Consider the following 17,750-nt stretch of genomic DNA (forward strand, 5'->3'; position numbering starts at 1 on the left):
TCCCTTTGTGCATGTCAATAGGATACTTATTACTGAAGAATATGCAGGCTGGGTTCAAAGCAAAGCTCTCTAAGAGATAGGTAGGAGCAGGATTCCTTTACATTATTAATAAGAATTTTAAGCAAAAAACATTACATATATAATCAGTAGGCAGAAGAAATGAAAAAAGTGGGACATATACAGTTCTTACATCGCAAAAGCTCTCAATGAATGTTCCGCCACACATATTTATTATTTATATATCTAAAAAGTAAGTCGGATCAGTTTTCTGCAATAATTAATCCTAGCAAGGTTTAGCCATGATTAAAGTCAAACCTGCCCTAACGTTCAAATGTTCAAGATAATTGCCTATGCAAACAGCCATTTCCCACATCCCTTTTTCCATCTTTTATTGTAAAATGACGCGGTCTAAGACATCATCCTGTCTAAGCTAGTTGACAATTTTGACTAAACCCAAACATTATGTTTGTGTAACATTCTGTTCTATCTTGTATAATTGCAGAGTCCCTCTGTTCAGTAGTCAGTTGGTAAAAGCCCTTAAATCCAAAAAATCAGAGAGATATTCCTGCTTCCATGATATGTTAGCTATGGCTATGGAATTACCAGGGGAGGGCCGGTCGGCTTTCTTTTAAAACATAGCAAATTAAAATAAAAATATTAATTACTTACTTTTGGAGTGAACTGCACTTGTAGACCTGCTATTGCCTCTTTGCGAATCATCACAGATTGATGTTTTCTTTATCACACTTTTTAGCAGACTTCTGTCGGTATCCAATAAACCAGCTTCTTCCTGCTCCACCTCCTCCAGCTTCACAACTTTAGTTCCTGCCATGCTCATACTCTTTCTGGACATTCTGGTCGTGCTGTTGTCAGCACCTTGCTGTGCTACTGTCAGACAAAAGAAAAAAAATCAACCTAAGTATCATGGACGCTACAAGTTATTAAATTTGCTACTTATTTTATTTACAAGCCACAACTTTTCTTTGCGTTGAGATGTCGAAGTAAACTAGATTAGTCGATAACATCTAAATTCAATAACGATCAGGGCCGCCTCAAAACAACAAAAATCAACTTAATGTCTACAAAGAATCAAGTACAGTTCACTTGCAAACTATCTACATCTCAAAATCCTACAAAAGTAAGACCTCTCCAAAAACATATATCCATTCATGCTTTTCTCTCACTCCCACTGGACGTACATTACAAACTCGGTACATTTACTGTTATCCGTACTGTTACTCAACATACATGAAGAAACAATCCGCCATCTTGACGCTTTCGTGTATCCACGGACGGAAATGGACGGATTCACCCGAAGCTCGCCCCGAAGTTAGCCGATGAAGTCAAAAATAAAATCCAAAATGGCGACGGCCAGTCTACTTGGCGTATGAAAACAAAAGGATGTTTTTGTTTATGTTTCAGCATGTATTGCATATTTGGGATCTGTCTTGCTCACCTAACCAAGGTAAATACTTTTACAATTAAGGTATTCCCATTGTGCGTATATAATCAAGCTGCTGAATTAACTGTTTCTGTTGAGGAGATGACAAGACGTATGATCTCCCTCTCCTCAGCCATTGCCACCACCAGCTACCACCAAGCCGAATTCAGCTTTCTCTTTTGCCTTGTTTCATCTTGATCGGGCAGTTTAGTTCTTCAGCTTAACACGATGCTGTAAATTGCACACCGCCTCCTTTTAAAAGTCAATTTATCATGCTTAGTATACTAAAATACTTTTTGCCTACAATTATCTTTTGATTGGAGTCTGTGGTTGAACTATTTGCTCATCATCATTGCCACCAATCCAATGCCAAGCCAATGCCATTTGAAAACAATAAATGAAGATGGAGAAACAATTGTATTCAGCTGTGACGAGTATGACTATGGTGTATGATGTAGTATATGACTTAGTTCTCTAGTAATAATTCTATGTAAGGGATGTAATCCTAGCTTATGTAAATCTAGTGCAATACGTGAAATGAATCGAATGTGTGACTTCCCAAACTGACCGACTTTGTGTGCAATGAAATGTTACTGTGGTGTGATAAAATTAGAAACATACATCAGGAAAAGTTTCGCTGTGTGTGAAATTTTTATTGTGGTCACTGATTTTCATGTATGACTACAACTAGAAGTATGGTTAGTATGAAAGCAGCTTATGGAACAATATCTCAACAGAACACATTTGGTACAGGTTGGCAACAGTTTGCAGATGGTTATCAGTTGTTTTCAGTTGTCAGAAAAACAGATCCAATTATAGCATAGAATATAATACCATCCATAGGGCTACTCCTCAAATAAGGACAGGCGGTTTCATTAATAAAGTTACCTAATGTAAACTAGGTCTGTAAGATTTGTCCTCAGAAAAAAGGCAGAAGTGGGCTATTTTTCCAATGGATAAATCCATTTTGTAGAGATTGTTCTCAGTGTACTTTTGTGAGCTGCTGTATACTTACAGTTGAAGCAGGGAGTGGCAGCCCTACATTTTTGTTGTCCTTTAGAATAGCCATTATATTGATTAGTAGTAAAGCACTTTTCCTTGCTACACCAGTCCTTCCATCTCTACGCTGCTCCCTACCTTGGCTGGATAAGAGGGATCTTTAATGTGCATAAATAACTTGCACACAGGACCTCCAAGATTTTTCGCCTTGTCCGAGAAGGTTAGGTGTAGATCTTTCCTTCCAGAAGATCAGGGGTGTGGCTGAAAGACAGCAGTAAGAAGGAGCCAAGGAGTAGCAGTAGAAAGGCTGCAGAAAGAGTCAGGAGCCCAGATGAGGGGGCAAAGGAGGTGAGGGGATGGGGGCAGAAAATGGAGACGAAAGCAGACGACAGAACATTGATTGCTAGAAAGCAGAATAGGAGGTGAAAGACAATTTTAGAGAACATTTTTCCGTGGCTACCCGGATTCGAACCGGGACTTTTGTCTTTACATTTTTAGATTTTGTCAATGTACTTTTCAATTTTCCACATATAGTTTTGAAATGTATGGAATGGTATGGAACATTATGTAAACGAGCTGTTAAAAACATCTTTTATTAATTTTAGTAAACTATCAAAAATATTTTAGGAGCTCAATGTTTTGCAGTTTATTTAATTATGTTCACCTCTTTTGCATTTTGTGATATTTCTTGTAAAATATGCTTCAGATAGATACTAAATTATTTTTTTTACTATGACCATGACCCCCTCTCTGCAGAATGCAAATTTACTCAGACTTTTTTCCCCAGCACTCTTAGTGCTCCTCTCGTGTGATTGAATGAGAGACACTTATGGCTGCTGCTTAAAAATTTTGAAGTTCATCATGGAAATGGAGAACCAGTCTCTGAAGGATAACAGTATCTCCGCCAGTTTGGTTCCCAGTCGTAGAAGTGTCAGACAGTCAATGCGCAACAAGAAATGTAAGTTGATTCCTGCGCTTCAACAGTTTTATTTTGTTCTGATCCTCAGATGTGATTGTGCTGTTTTAGGTCAATATTGCTTGTAAGTGTTCGAATAGTATTCCATCACATGTAAATCAAATAAATCTGCGCAATATTTTTGTGACAGCTTCAATTCCTGGTGTGTCTATGTTCAAGAGTTTTCAGTTACAACTTGCCGTTTTAATCAATTTCTCTCAAAACTAAATTTTTAAAAACATTTTTATGTCATGACGCAGTGGAATCCTGAAGGCGCTCGTCAATTTTTGGGCATATGGAGTTATTGGTATCATCTTAAAGGCATTTGCCTTGCTTCTGATTTTTAAAAAATCCATTTATCTTTAGTAGAAATGGAGATATTTGCGATTGAAGGAGGTGGGGTCACCTGGTTTCAGAAGTAAAATTAGTGAGAAAATGGCCGCCAAAGTTGGGTGACTTCCATCGTAAGAGTCCTTGGAACCTGCAAATTTACCCTTTTTGTGCCTTTAATCAATGTTTTCTCATAAAATCCTCAACTTAAAAGTGTTTTTGCATGGACATACAAGGCATTGAGCCAAAAAACAACCCAAAAATTTCCAAACAGGTCGAAAAATGTTGATTTCTCTGATTTCATTATGTTGACGAGCGTCTGATTTCACCACGATGCCTCACATATGGTCTCAGCCAGTGAGATTATTAGTATGAGCCAGTCTAACAAGGTGAGCATAACCAGGGACCCTCTTTTCTTCTGCCCATGAAAATGCAGTACAAATGGAGAACTGGTATATAAAAACAAAGTTGTTTTTTTTTTAAATCAGGAAATGAGCATACAAACTGTTTTATTTGAAATTGGCCAGAGTCCTCATTTTAGACACAGGACAAGTCAGTAATTTAGAAAGCTATTTTCTTATTTAACTTACATTTAAGTGAGAAGTATGCTCAGGTATTAGTTATTGTAATGTACATTTTTTAACACTGTTTTCATTCATTATTTGATCTGATTTCTATCCTTCAGACAAATTTGACCCCTCCGATTTCAAGCCAAAGCCTAGGGCGTCAAACTTATCAACTGTAACAAAAACAAACGGACCTACTACATTATCCATCAAAACGGATGATGTTTTCACTATGAAGAGTTCCGATTGCTCAAAGACTCTCAAGATTTCCAATGGCCCACAGCACATGTCAAAAACAAACAGCAAGAGGTGCTTTCCTACTTTGTTTGCCAAGGGAGGAATGAAATTTAGCATGCGGGTACGTATAAATTTCTGTTTGACTTCTGTTAACTCACAAGAGGGAAAGGAACAAAGTGAGTCGATGGAGCTGTGAAACTTTGACAATCAATCAAATGCTTACAGGCAATCAGGACCAAATTGTAATGTGAAGCCAGTTTGTCTTCATAATGCAGTGGTCAGCAGATGCCCAAGTTGTTCCATCTTTCTTTCTCTACTTTTGATTTTAATTTGTTGTATTGAATTTTTGAAGTGTTGGAAGTGCATTTTGTAATGGTCTTGCCCTGCATACATTTTACCTTCAAGGTCATGTTGAGCAGGTGAGCTCTGAGGTTTTGTTATTGCTTCCAATCACAACAGCATAAAACATTGGGTCATTCTTCTTTTGACTTGGGCATTTATAGTTTACAAATGTTCATACCATTTATAATTGCTGAGCAGTTAAAAAAGCTAAATCCTTTTTGGTAAAGGGAAAACATTTTCTTCCCTATATCGATTCAGTGTATAGTGGTTAAGAGTGAGTGAGCGACCTTTTTCTGATACTGTGTTGGGATGCTTACATAGCTATTATGTTGTTGTCATTGTTGATGAAATCAGTAGATGTAGGATGCGTCACTATTTTTTTTTGACAGCCGAGAAAAAGAAGCAGCAAACGGTCCAAGTCTGTGGCAGCCCAGATTGAGCAGACCAAGGATGGATGCATTGACATGACGCCAGACTCCATCCTGTGTAAAACAAATCTCAAGGTAGGTCCAGAATTTTTGTGAAGTTAAATTGTTTAATTCATTCACCATGAAATGCCAACTGATTGGCTCAGCATCTTCCTCCTCATCAAATGTCTATATAAATGCTTGAACTTTTCTAGTTCAGACTTTTTGATATAGTATGTTTTTGTCAGAAAATGTTCATTTTTTCAAATTCCCTTGTCAATCTCTTTTCATTTGGTATGCAATATGTAATACTTTGCTGACCAAATAGGTAAATTAGTGGAGAAAACAAAACTTATATATGAGCCATTGCCAAAACGTGGGGAAAAACACACACATCTCACATTAGTGTGCATAAAATGTGATGCATTAATATTTATTCCTCCAAAACTTATACACATGTCAAATATAGGATGTAGAACCTGCATTAGCAGTTTCGGACCCCTTGTCAGCTTTACAATCTTGAGTTTGTAAATTTTGTGCCAAAAATGTTCGTTTTTTAGTGATTCCTGGAGTGTCATTTTGAGCACACCAATGCAAACTTCCAAGAATGTCCAAAATTTAGTATTTTTGGGTGTGTTTTTTTTACGTGTGCTTTGATCCTATGTTATTTGTCATTGAGAAAGGTTAACTTGCTCAAGAAATCAGTTTATTTGTTTGCAAATAGACGAACAATTCGGATTACTTGTGCGTCTGTCGTGTCGTCAAGGACTAGGTGTTTCAGAAAACACCATTTTTTTTCAGTAGAATCACCGTAGCTGGTTAAATCTCTTTGCCTATCGTCGTTTATTCAATACTTCAAAAGCCGCGATGCGCGAAAGGAACATCGGGTTCCTAGATCTACGATTTCGGTCGGCTGTTTAACATTCGCCGTTATTGTCGTCAATTTGCGACGTGCCGGAAGTCCGAATTTCGCCCACTTTTGTTTTGAACGGGTCATCAAAAGTGCCCGGATATAATTGTTTTCTTGAGTGACTTCCCCTTACCCGCGTCCCCAGAACAACGGAAGCAACGGGGGAAACAGAAAAACGAAAGTAGTCATTGCCTTCAGCGTCCGGTGACGCACAAGAATTTTGCGTTGAATGTGACGTACTGGGCTGTTTTGCGTGTTTTTAGGCTACTCTGTTGAATATTTTAGTGAAATTGCGGTGTTTACACTGGATTCCTGGAACAAGAGTGTGATGTGTGAACAAACTTCGAGAGATGGATCATTTCTGTGGTTATAAATTTAGCTTTTGTGCTCAGTGATGACGTTTGGGGTGTCGTCATGCAGCCGTACAAGACTGACTAACGTACAAGAAATTACATTGTCCTAAGAGCAAACATTTTTTAAGTAATGTGTGCTCTCTTTACTCAAACAAATAAACAAACATGTCCTTGTTTATCTGTCTAACTCAAAAATACACATTTGTTCTTTGTTGGTATGATATACCTTTTTCCAATACATTGTGTCATTGTGTCATCATTGTTATGTACAAGTAATATTTTTCATAATTGCTAATATCAATAAGTTTTCAACATATATTTCATACATGCAAGATTCATTTAGAAGCAAAATACGCCTTTATTGATCTGTGTATCTCTTAGTGCAAATTTGTTCTTTGTAGGCATGATTTTACCTTTTCCCAGTATGTTTTGTCATCACTGTTATGTACGAGTACTGTTTGTCATAATTAGCCACATAATTGTGATCGTCCACTGTCTTTGATATGATCTGGTATCTGTTTCAAAGCAAAAGAAACCTCTCCTGGTTTTTTTAAATTCTTAAAGTGCGCTTTTATCTCTGGAGGCAAGACTTTTGTCTTTTCCTGTACATTGTGTCATCATTGTTATGTACAAGTCATGTTTGTGATCACTGTTATGTACAAGTCAGCTCCATTGATTTTGTGCTTTTGCCTCATATTACTATTAGTTAAAAAATTGTTTTACACATGTGTTTTTCTGGTACTGAGGCTTTGATAACTGTATTTGTACAGCCTTTCACAATTGTGATGTGTTGTCAATGATAATGTCCAATGTGTATCCTTTCTTGTACATAACAATGATGACATGTTCTGTGCACTGCGTCATTGTTACAAAGCTTGTCATTCATATTACCATTATGAATGGAGTTCATAGTGTACAAAGTCTTTGTTTACTAAACAAATGGAATTTAAAGTCCATAATTTGCCTTGCTGCTTATCTGTTTTTGTCATCACTGTTACATACAAGAAATACAGTAGTTGCCAAACCAATAGACTCATATCTCCAAAACCGTACATCTCCTTGCTCTGATACTCTAGGAATATGAGCACTAAATGTCAATCTGTGACTGACAGAAAAGAGAGTAAAATTGGTAAGAAAATTTTTTTTGCACCACTGAGGCTCAAGAGTCTCACGTTTTGGCAATTGCTCATATGTATTAGGCCTGCACAGGTATTTGCCAGTGGAAGAAATTAGGTCCAGGAGGGGAGATTTAAAAAAAGAAATGAATGTGTTAAGAACTGAGCTGTAATACCAAAGATTTGGCCAGTGTGTCAGTGTGTGGGTGTCTGTAAAATGCTAGCTTTCACGTAATCAATTCTTCCCAGGAACCTGAGAATGTAAGTGCGCGCACGCACACACACACACACACACGCACACACATACACACACAAACACAAACACGGGGGGAAAAAAGTGATCATCACTGTTTGATTGTCTCACCGGCTCTCCCCAGGGTTTGCTCAACTACAAGACTTTCAACCAGCTGCCGAGCAGCTACCAGTACAAGCTGGTCACCCTCCTGCCCCAGTGTGATCAGATCCCCGTCATCAGCCCAGACGACCTCAGGTTGCTTTCATCAACTCATCCTTTCTGTCTGTTTTGATGCTAGCTCTTTTTCTGTTTTGTTGAGATCTTCTAGTTCTAAGAAAGACTGGAAGTTTTAGTATATTTTTGTAGATGTACATGTGTTCTGAGTGCTCATTCTAAAAAAGATGGGTGCTTAGCTTTCTTTCTGCTCATTGTGATGCAAGCTCTTTGATAGCTTCAACTGTGTAGTGGTAAGTAGTGGCGCTGCCACCATTCCCTGTCCGCGTTGTGACAACCGATTGGCCTGACCAGTCACCTGTGCACTCACCCCAAGCCCCAGGGGATGAGTAGGTGGTCTTTGCCATGCACACATACAGGAGAGGGAGGTGGGGAAGTTGGGGGGGGGGGGGGGGTTGAGGGCAACATAGAGAGAGTATGCGAAATAGTAGGAGAGAGGAGAGAGAGAGCACAAGAGAGAGAGAGAGAGCGCCAGAGATAGAGACTCACAGACAGTGAGAGAGATAGAAAATAATTAGAGGTACACAGGAAAAGATAAATGTGTCAGTAGATAGAGAGGAATCATTTTCTTTCTTTGCGGATCCTGACACAGACAACGACAACAAAGAGAGGTCACTTTATTCTGACTACACTTACCACTCAGTGGTAGGAGTTGCCTCAGTAAATTTGAACAAGGGACTCAAACTCTCTGCCTGCGGCCAATTGAGGCCCACAGAACCACATTTTGTGGCCCATACTTGACATCGAAGTTTTGTGTTTGTGTGGCCCAAGCCTGGTCAGTTTTTGAGAGAATTGTCCTCCCACCTTCCCTGAGTTTTCCTGCATGTTCAAGCGGACCATAGGTCTGTTTGGAAGAGTTCTTCTCCACTATTAACTTTAACAAGTCAAAGTACAGATCCAATGTTATTGATGAGTATCTTTAACCCGTACTGAATAATGAATCTTTGCAATGTAGCGATTTACTTTTGCCCGTCTGCAGTCCAATACAGTAAATGGTCCATTCATTTTTGGACTTTAGAAACAAGGGTTCATTTATTCTTGAATAAAAATTTTGCTGGCAGAATTCAGCACTGCCATTAAGGGATGAACAAGAAGAAGAGACTCAATGTAGTGGATATTTTGTTGTTTCTGTTTCTTTATCTTTGTTACATTACTGTGAGAAATAATTGTGAATGTGTTTATTTTTGTTTCAGGTTAAGTTCAACAGCTTTAAACAATGAATTCTTCGCTAAAGCTTGTGGAGAGTGGAAAGACCGGCTGGCGGAAGGTAGGTGTCTTTTTATCTGTTTGCCTGTGCATTGATCTCTCTGGGATGAAATGATTCACTCTGATCAGCCAGTGTTGATTCCTTGGAATTTTCTGAACTGCCAGAATTAAGTCTGTGCTGTCATTTAGAATTCTCGTAAGTGTTTGTATCATTGACAATTTTGCATTTAAGTCTGTCTTATTCACCATGCCAAATGTTAAACCATCAGCAACATCAGGGAACCGGATAGTGAGATTAAATGCAGAAAAAGTGGGTGTATTGTAAGGGATTTGATAAACTATGTTGACTTGGATCGTGACATGAGCTCTGGATAAAACAATTGTCAGTGATGCCACGGGGTGTGTCGTTCTGGCTGATGGGAGTTAATTTAGTCTGTCACAGGGAGGTTAATCTGAGATCATAATAGTCATAATAATAATAATATTGCTGATAATTTCTATAGCACCCACTTCCGTACAATGCAGCTTTAGGCGCTTTACAATACCTTCGTCTCAACGCAAAACACAAATCAATGAACGTACTTATATGTATACTCTTAGATTAACGCTAACACATAAGCAGACATTCCTACTATCACAGCACAATGGATGACACTTCACTTTGTGAACATAAAGAGTATAGCCTTTCCTGCTCCAATGGCCACCTGAATCACCTGTACAAATGGCCACTTCCCACTTCCTCCCTTGCGTATTTTTTACATCATAATAACATTGTGCAAGACGTCCACCTGTCTAAGGCGGCCACTTTTCTCCTCGACACTGGGTGGCTGTCTTGGACAATTTTCAACTATACTGCGAATAAGGACAAATTTTCAGGATGGCATTTGATATGGTAACCATAGTCAACAGCTCTTGAGTCATGGGTAGATCTTGTCGTAGCCCTGCTCAAGTGTGATGTTTGGGTGGTCAGAGGGTGCTCTGTTTCACTTGTTTCTATGACAAAATGTTTTATCTTACAGCCATTTTCTTGTAAATTCTGGGACAGCCCTCACATGAAGGTTAAAATGTCCTCATTTCTTGTTAACTAGAGGTCAGGTATTTCACCACTCCCTTACCGGCACCTATGGTGTAGCAGTTACAAAAGGCGCTTTGCTGTTGCGCACAGGAGTTTGGTTCCCAAGTGTGGAGAATTTTTATTGAGTATCTCAGTCTTTCTGCTAGGATATTGTATGTCTCTCGGCCCGGTTGGACGTGACAAGTAGTGTCGAAGCCCATCTCCTAAAATGATCTGAATTGTGTCGTAGGAGGCATGAAATTACCTACATTAACATTTTTTTCCCACCTTTCTTTTGTTCATCTAGGTGAGTTCACCTCCGACAATCAACAACGGTTGAAGCTTGAGGAAGAGAAAGAACAGAGTAAAATGGATGCATGGAAGGTATGAAGCCATTGGTTGTTATATAGACTCAGGGATGCTGTTTTTTCGCCTTTTTAGGGGGAGTTGGGTTTTTTTTATTTTTCCCCCATCATTTTTCATTGAATCCAATAAGAAGAACAATTATTGTTCACAGCATTCATTTTCTGTATAATCCCACCATAGTTGTTGTATCTATTAACACTTATATGACGTAATTGTATTGCAAGGGCCTTAAAGCTCTCACTAAATCTAAAAACTAAACTTTTTTATTCTCTGTCATGCACTCTTGCTTTACTCCAGTCATACACACAAATACAAACATCCTCACTCCTTCACACGCCCACACAAACACACGCACTCGCAAACATGCACACACACGCACATGCCTACACTCACACGTGTACATTTGGTTTTCTGATTTTCTGATGGCTATAACGTCTTGTGTTTCAGGCAAAGCACTTTGAGCCGGTGTGGGGACACAGGTAAGTCTGGAACTGTCAATTGTTTTGCTGTCTGTTCTAGGGGGGGGGGGGGGGGGGGGTTCGAAGGGGTGCCACTAGTAGGTCTTGCTCTATTTTTATGTATCTCTGCAGCAAATTACTGTCTTGTGTATACTGTATGCCAGCTTTGATCTTTCGATGTAAATTTTTCTTTTGTGAGTAGTTTATTTAGATCTTTAGTCAGAATGCATTGTGGTGTTTATATGTGTTGCTACTGTATCTGTAAAGCGCTCAGAGCCTATGTTTTTTAATTGGGGTTTAGTGGTATATCAGTATCACATATTGTTATTATTTTTATTTTTATTATTATTATATGTTCCTTTTTAAGCAAATTACTGTTGTATGTATACTTTGTTCCTGCTCGGGTCTATAGCGTTAATTTTTCCTGTGATAATGGTATATTTTGATGTGTTTTTCTTCAGCAAATTGCTGTCGGACGTACCCAAGGCCACAGGTCCATCCCCCACCCAACTGGGATCTCACCTGGAGCAGTTTGCAGCCGTCCCGAAGGCGTCGAAGCCGACGACGATCCTCAAGTCCAACATGCGGGTGTCCTCGATGATCCAGAAACGCCACCTGTCCCGGGCCATCAGGGCCAGCGTGGAGAGCGCTCTTCCAGCCGCCAAAAAGTCCATGTCCAACTCTGCGAGGAGCGAGGCGACCCCGTCTGCCCCCGCGGCCAATCACCACGTGGTCTCGGACCGCTCCTCCGCCTCCCCCCTCCCCGCCTCCGCCTCGTCGGCGTCGGAATCCTCGCCCAACTCCACTTCCTCCACCGCCTCCAGCAACAACTCCACCCTGGACTCGGCCATCGCTGCCAGCCGCGAGGCTCTCGCCAGACAGGTGGAGAAACTCAGGTGCGTTTACGCAGCAGTTTCTTGTAAGAATAATGATAATGACAATAATGATGATAACAATCATAATCGTAATAATGACATGCACAGTCTGTTAGTTAGCTCATAGATCGTCCTATATGTACACATCTCTTCACGGGTCTTTTAAGGGACTTGATCTTGATTGAGTTGACTGGGGTGTAAGAACTTCTACGTTTAGAAAAGTTTTTTTTTTTTTTTCAAAGAACTGAGAAATGGGTACTTTTTGTTGTGGTCGGTCAGGTTTTGTTGGTCCTTATTTTTTGCTGGTGCAAGATGTTCCTTTTTCAGGGTGGCCTGGAAAGTCGGAAATTGGTAGGAAATGTTTGTTTAGGTCAGATAAGTCGGATTTTTGTCACAAAAATTTTGTTCCGACGGAAATGGTTGGATAAACGTCGGCAGTAAAAGGAAATTTGAGGAAATCTGTAAGTTGCCTCGGGGAAGACCCGGGAAAATACATAAAAGTTTTCGAATATTTGAAAACCAAATCCGATAACGCCCGTAAGTTCATTTTATCGGTCGCGATCATTCAGCTTTTCCTGGTCTGAGAGTACGTTTCATGCGAACAGGCGGCTATGGCGGCAAGCGGAAGTGTACGAGTCATGCCGAGGCTCGATCGGGAAAATCTAGATCTACTTTCGCTTTCACTACCACCCTGAAATTTGCCGGTAAAAGTCTGATAACACAACATTGTTGTAACATGCAGTGTGTGCATTACAAAGGCTGTGTCGCTGTGAAAATAAATCAATATTTGTCACTTGTGTAAAAAGAAAAGAAAGTTATACCAGCGTCTTGTCGGGCTCGCCGTCGTGACCGGTCACTGAACCTGAGCGTTTATATGTCACACACATGATGATAGGGCGTCGAGTGAGTACCGCGAATGTTGGGGTCACTAAAGTTCATTCTAAGTCTGAGCGTTGCGAAGTATAGGACCCCGGGATGGCGGGATTATTAATTTTTTAAAAAAAGATACTAAAGGCAACACCAGGGGAAAAAACTGATAAAAAAACCATTATAAATTGGTAGCAAATTTTAGCATTAGCATTTAGAATTTTGATTGCAACGAGAGCTTTCTGCATAGTGCGTGTTGTGCAGGATTTGTGTGGACTCGGGATCCGTCATACCTTGTAAGCTGTGTTATTGAACTAAAGGGTTGGTGTGTCATTGGATGGGTGATAGTCGTTTGACCATGGAAAAAAACTCAGCAAGACAGTCTTTGGAGAGTAGAAGATTGACGGCACTTGACATACTGAAACCCAGGCTAGAAACACTTATTTTTCTTATGATTTTTGTGACTATATATGTGTAGACTATAATTAGAGAGAGAGATCTAGACTAGATCCAGCATCATGGAAAAGTGCTACTTCCTCAGCACTGAGTGGTTGTCCAACCCTTAGTATTCAGAATGATTGATGTAGTATCCAAATGATAAAAGCAAGTTTAGATGAAAATTTTGTTCCCAAGTATTTGTCATCGGTCATTCAGGTGTAAAAGCTTTGAACACTCACATGGTACCTCAAAAACACATGAAAGCCCAAACCAGCCAGTGTGGTGGCAAATTTATTCTTAAGGTTACCAAGAACAGAACAAGTGATGTGAGAGATACTGAAAGGAGCACCAACAGTAATATAATATTGATCAACTAGAGCAGTTGTTGACACGAGTCTTCTCATTCATTAAATGTTTTCAGGCTGAAAAATAGCTGAGATTTCAGTGTAGTTGCACAAAACGTGGCTACCTTGGAGCATTAGTCGATCTAATTGGGATTGCCCCAGTGATGTAGTCGGCTATCCTTAGATGTGTACGAAATAGCTTGTTCTACGTGATTCTCTTTGACGAGAGCCGTGACACTGACAATGGCAAGAAACAGCTTGACTTATAGTGGTAGGATTTTTTTTTGGTGTGGTAGGATTTTTAGGAGGAAAATTTCCCTGGCCACCCTGTTTTTACTCAATTCTTCTGCAGGTGTCAGGTCTGGATCAGACATTGATGATCATGGAACCCCACACCTTTCTGTTTTCTTGTCTTTCTGATCGGCTTGGTTTTCCTCCATAACTTTACATCCTTTTTACATTTTCCAGCGTCTCTTACCTTGCGATGTTGAGAGGAGGGGCAAATGCGTTTCTTATGATTGTTGCATGGTTATATTATATTTTTTTCTTTCTAGGATTTATCTGACCCCCTCCACCAACTTTTTCCGGGCCTGCCCCTTCCTCTGTTTTTGTCCTGCCAGTGTCTCAATAACAAAAGCAACCCCCCCCCCCCTCTCACTCAAAACCAAAAATCCCATAGCTCTTGTTCTGTCTGACCAAACAAGCTTTCCTGTTTTCTTTCAGATCGGAAGACAGGACGGAGATCCTGGGAGTGACGCCTGCCAAGAAACGTCGTGTGGTTGGGTCTGCTGGGGGGCCATCGGCCGTCAGACTGCCGCAGCAGACGCAGGCCCAGGCCAGGACGCTGGCCCAGATCAGGGCGCAGACTCAGGCGGCGAAGAACAACAACAAGAACATGAACGTCCTGCCCCCGTCGAGCCACAGCAAGCCCGCGTCTGCTTCCTCCAGCGGCTCCTCACAGGGCATCACCAGAACGGTCACCATGACTTCCACTGGCATCATCATTAAAACACAGGGCCAGACGCGGACCCTGGCTCAGATAAAAGCTCAGACGCAGGCCGCTAGAGCCAACTCGGTCGCCGCCTCCACCCCAGGTGGTCCGCCGGCCCAGAGCAATCAGGCAATGCGTAGCTTGTTGGCCAGCGGCCCTCTATGCAAAGTGGCCCCCACGCAGACGAGAACTTTGGCGCAAATCAAAGCTCAGACGCAGGCGCGGGCCCCCATCCAGCCTCAGGTAATCAAACCGCCTTCCTCGTCGAACCTGCTGTCTTCGGAGCTGAGTGCAAGCAGCACTAGTGGGCTGACCCCACAGCAGCAGCACGTGCCAAACATTTTATCCTCTACCAACAGCAAAATCCGAGCTTCGGCTGACCTTCAGAGTAGCGCATCCGATGTGAACCTCAAGCGATCCATACAGATTTGTCAGGCCGAGTTCAAGAAAAGTTTGACGAAATCTGCCACGGTCATTGGCACGGGAGGAACTACTTCCCCGGGGCCCAACCAAACTCCTCCCCCTCCACCCTCTCCTCTCCCTCCCGCGGCGTCTCAGACAGTGACCCCTCCCCCTCCCTCCCAGAGCCCGAGTGCCTCCAAACTCTTGTTCCCTCAGTCCTCCCTGATCAGCGCTCAGCCCGCGGGCCAGGTATCCACCCTCAACGTGAGCAACGGGCGGGTGTCAGGAGTTCCCTCCCCTCAACACCACTTCATCCAGCCGCAGTCGCCGGCTAAGTCTTCTTCTCGCTCCGCCACGCCCACAACGCTGGTCATTAACCGAGGGCGCGTTTCCCCCGCTACCACCGCAAAGTTCGTGTCCCTCCCGTGCAGCTCGGTCAATTCAGGGACACACGCTGTCGACACGGGCGGCAGTAAAATCTTCCTGGTCTCCCCGGCGAACAAAGAGTCGGGAGGTGCTGTTTTGCTGCTCAACAGCAACAGTAACCAGACTATCGGCGCGTCTGTCAAACCACAGCACAGCCTTGGCGGTGGTGGTAGTGGCGGCAGTGTGGGGGTCGTCAAGTCCCTGGGGGCTGCAAGTCCCTCTGGGTTACCGTCAAGCAATTCCCTCAGCTCCGCCATCAGCCCGTCGACGTCCGTGGCGGTGGCTTCGTCCCAAGTCCCGCGACGACTCCTCACGCAAGACGCTCTGCGAGCCTTCCTCAACGCACCCCCGCGGGCAGCCAGTGCCCCGCCCAACAACGCCACCAACACCAAAGTGGAGACGCCGACCACGGCAGCGATCGTCCGGTCAGCCAGTGTCGGAAATAGCGGTGGTGGGCTACCCCCCCAGTCCTCGGCGCCCTCCACCCCCTCCCCCACAGCCCCCACCCCTCCCCCTCATCAGACGTTCACCGTGTCCCTGGGCGACCTGCCTCAAGGCATCACCATTCAGAACTTCAACAACCCCGGAGTCATCCCCCCCTCCTCTGCCTCCTCCTCCTCATCTGCACACACGGCCAACAATATCCTCATCCCTAACCCTAACCAGATCCGGGTCATCTCGCGATCTTCCTCATCAGGGAGCCCGTCGCCCATCCCCGCCTCCTCCTCTCCCTCCCCCGGAGTCTCGGGGACCTTCAGCGTCCACAAGGTGGACCTCTCCTCCCTGTCCACGGCCGGCACGCCCACCATCCCCACCTCCATCCCGCCCCTCCGCTTCTCCCCGTCCCCCATCGTGCCCGTGAGCAACAATGCTAGTCAAAGCATCTCAGGGAAAAAGTTTGGCACAGCTCGCATCATCCACGTGTCGGGCCCGGGCGGGAAGCTCCTGCAGACGTCGGCCCAGCTGGGCAGTCCCCTCAAGGTGGGCAATGTGGTGAACATTCAACCCATGGTGTCGTCGGCCGTCACCCAGCAGGCCACGGCCATCAAGTCGGCCACCGTGCTGGGCGTGCAGCCCTCTCAGGCGCCTTGCGAGCACCAGGCCGGCCTCCCCAGCGACCAGGGCTCCGACTCTGTGGGCTCCGGCTGCGCGTGTAATCACAAAGCAATGGTGGTGTGCAAGAAGTGCGGGGCATTCTGCCACAACGACTGCATCGGCCCGTCTAGGTTGTGCGTCACCTGCCTCATCACCACCTGACAGCACAGGGAATTAACAAGCTCTCCGACTAATTCACCACAGGCGGCGCTGTTCCCATGAGCTCCGGTCGTCTCCGTTGGACAGGAAACTGAATGGAGTAGATCTCGGTTTATTTCACTACGGCCTGCGTGGTTCCTCATAGCTCCCCTCTTGACCACCTGACAGGAGCTGGAATTTATGAGCTGTTGAACAACTTCATTACTGACTACGCTGTTCCAAATAGTTCCGTTCTTCACAAACAGAGGAGAAAGAGGCTAAGATAGCACTTTGACATGGGTGGCTGCTGCCTCTATAAATAGATTAATAATGGTCATTAGTTTCGCTCAAATTGATTTGGATAAGACCAGAGGGCGATAGATACTTATTTGATTGATTGACAGCTGAGTTCCAGGAACATGGCACTCTGAATGCCAGGCGTGCTCTCCCCATCCCCAACCCCCCCACCCCCCCACCCCCCCCCCCAACTCTGCTACTTTAACACTTAATTTCAGACCATGGCTTGCTTACCTGTTTTAGTATACCCTAGATTAATCCCTTGTCTCCGAGAGTTGGCATGTTCTGTCGAATTTTACAGGAAATAACAGATTGTCCTTCTCAAGGTACAAGGCCAAGTTTTATGAATTGAGCCAGTATTTTACATACATATATATGAAGTTATAATGTTAGATTGGCATCAGAGTTCATGCTCAATGAACACAGCTTGAAAGCCATATTTACATACCAGTGGATTTGCAATGGAATAAATCGAGTTTTAAAAAATGTATTTGCTAAAGACTGTGGCTGGAATGAAATTTGAAAGGCAATTATCAATAAGTTATCTTGAAATTGAAGTGAAGCTGGAAAGACTCATTCATTTGCCAAATTTGTTGTCTTGAAATTTGATTGTTAGGTTAACCACATTTTTGGAGAACAGCCTGTGCACATGTGAGTGAACTTGAAGTA

At 42.9% G+C, this 17,750-nt stretch overlaps 2 protein-coding genes across 2 annotated transcripts in view; one reads left to right on the top strand and one right to left on the bottom strand.

Moving 5' to 3' along the window:
- Positions 1-1,373, bottom strand: part of LOC101848885 (coiled-coil domain-containing protein 178) — a 22,451-nt gene extending 21,078 nt beyond the window's left edge. The window contains exons 1-2 of the mRNA XM_005098391.3: positions 1,249-1,373; positions 670-888 (exon numbers count right to left, since the gene is read on the bottom strand). Coding sequence (XP_005098448.1) covers positions 670-853 — 184 coding nt within the window. The 5' untranslated portion in view covers positions 854-888; positions 1,249-1,373. The remainder of the gene's footprint in view (positions 1-669; positions 889-1,248) is intronic.
- LOC101853554 (putative Polycomb group protein ASXL2) lies at positions 1,340-17,244 on the top strand. Its single transcript, XM_005098410.3, has 10 exons — positions 1,340-1,465; positions 3,228-3,398; positions 4,411-4,649; positions 5,260-5,373; positions 8,033-8,145; positions 9,318-9,391; positions 10,692-10,768; positions 11,198-11,229; positions 11,670-12,104; positions 14,456-17,244. The coding sequence occupies exons 2-10, from the start codon at positions 3,257-3,259 to the stop codon at positions 16,806-16,808; spliced, it is 3,579 nt and encodes a 1,192-aa protein (XP_005098467.1). The 5' UTR covers positions 1,340-1,465; positions 3,228-3,256; the 3' UTR covers positions 16,809-17,244.
- Positions 17,245-17,750: the final 506 nt, after the last annotated feature.

This window comes from Aplysia californica, unplaced genomic scaffold (genome assembly GCF_000002075.1).
Source record: "Aplysia californica isolate F4 #8 unplaced genomic scaffold, AplCal3.0 scaffold00181, whole genome shotgun sequence".
Classification (NCBI taxonomy): Eukaryota; Metazoa; Mollusca; class Gastropoda; order Aplysiida; family Aplysiidae; genus Aplysia; species Aplysia californica.

Excerpts from the sequence above, each read along its gene's own strand:
- LOC101853554 (XM_005098410.3), top strand. The coding sequence starts at position 3,257 with ATGAGAGACACTTATGGCTGCTGCTTAAAAATTTTGAAGTTCATCATG. Across the intron at positions 5,374-8,032 it reads TGTGTAAAACAAATCTCAAG|GGTTTGCTCAACTACAAGAC; the intron begins GTAGGTCCAGAA and ends GGCTCTCCCCAG. Across the intron at positions 10,769-11,197 it reads GTAAAATGGATGCATGGAAG|GCAAAGCACTTTGAGCCGGT; the intron begins GTATGAAGCCAT and ends CTTGTGTTTCAG.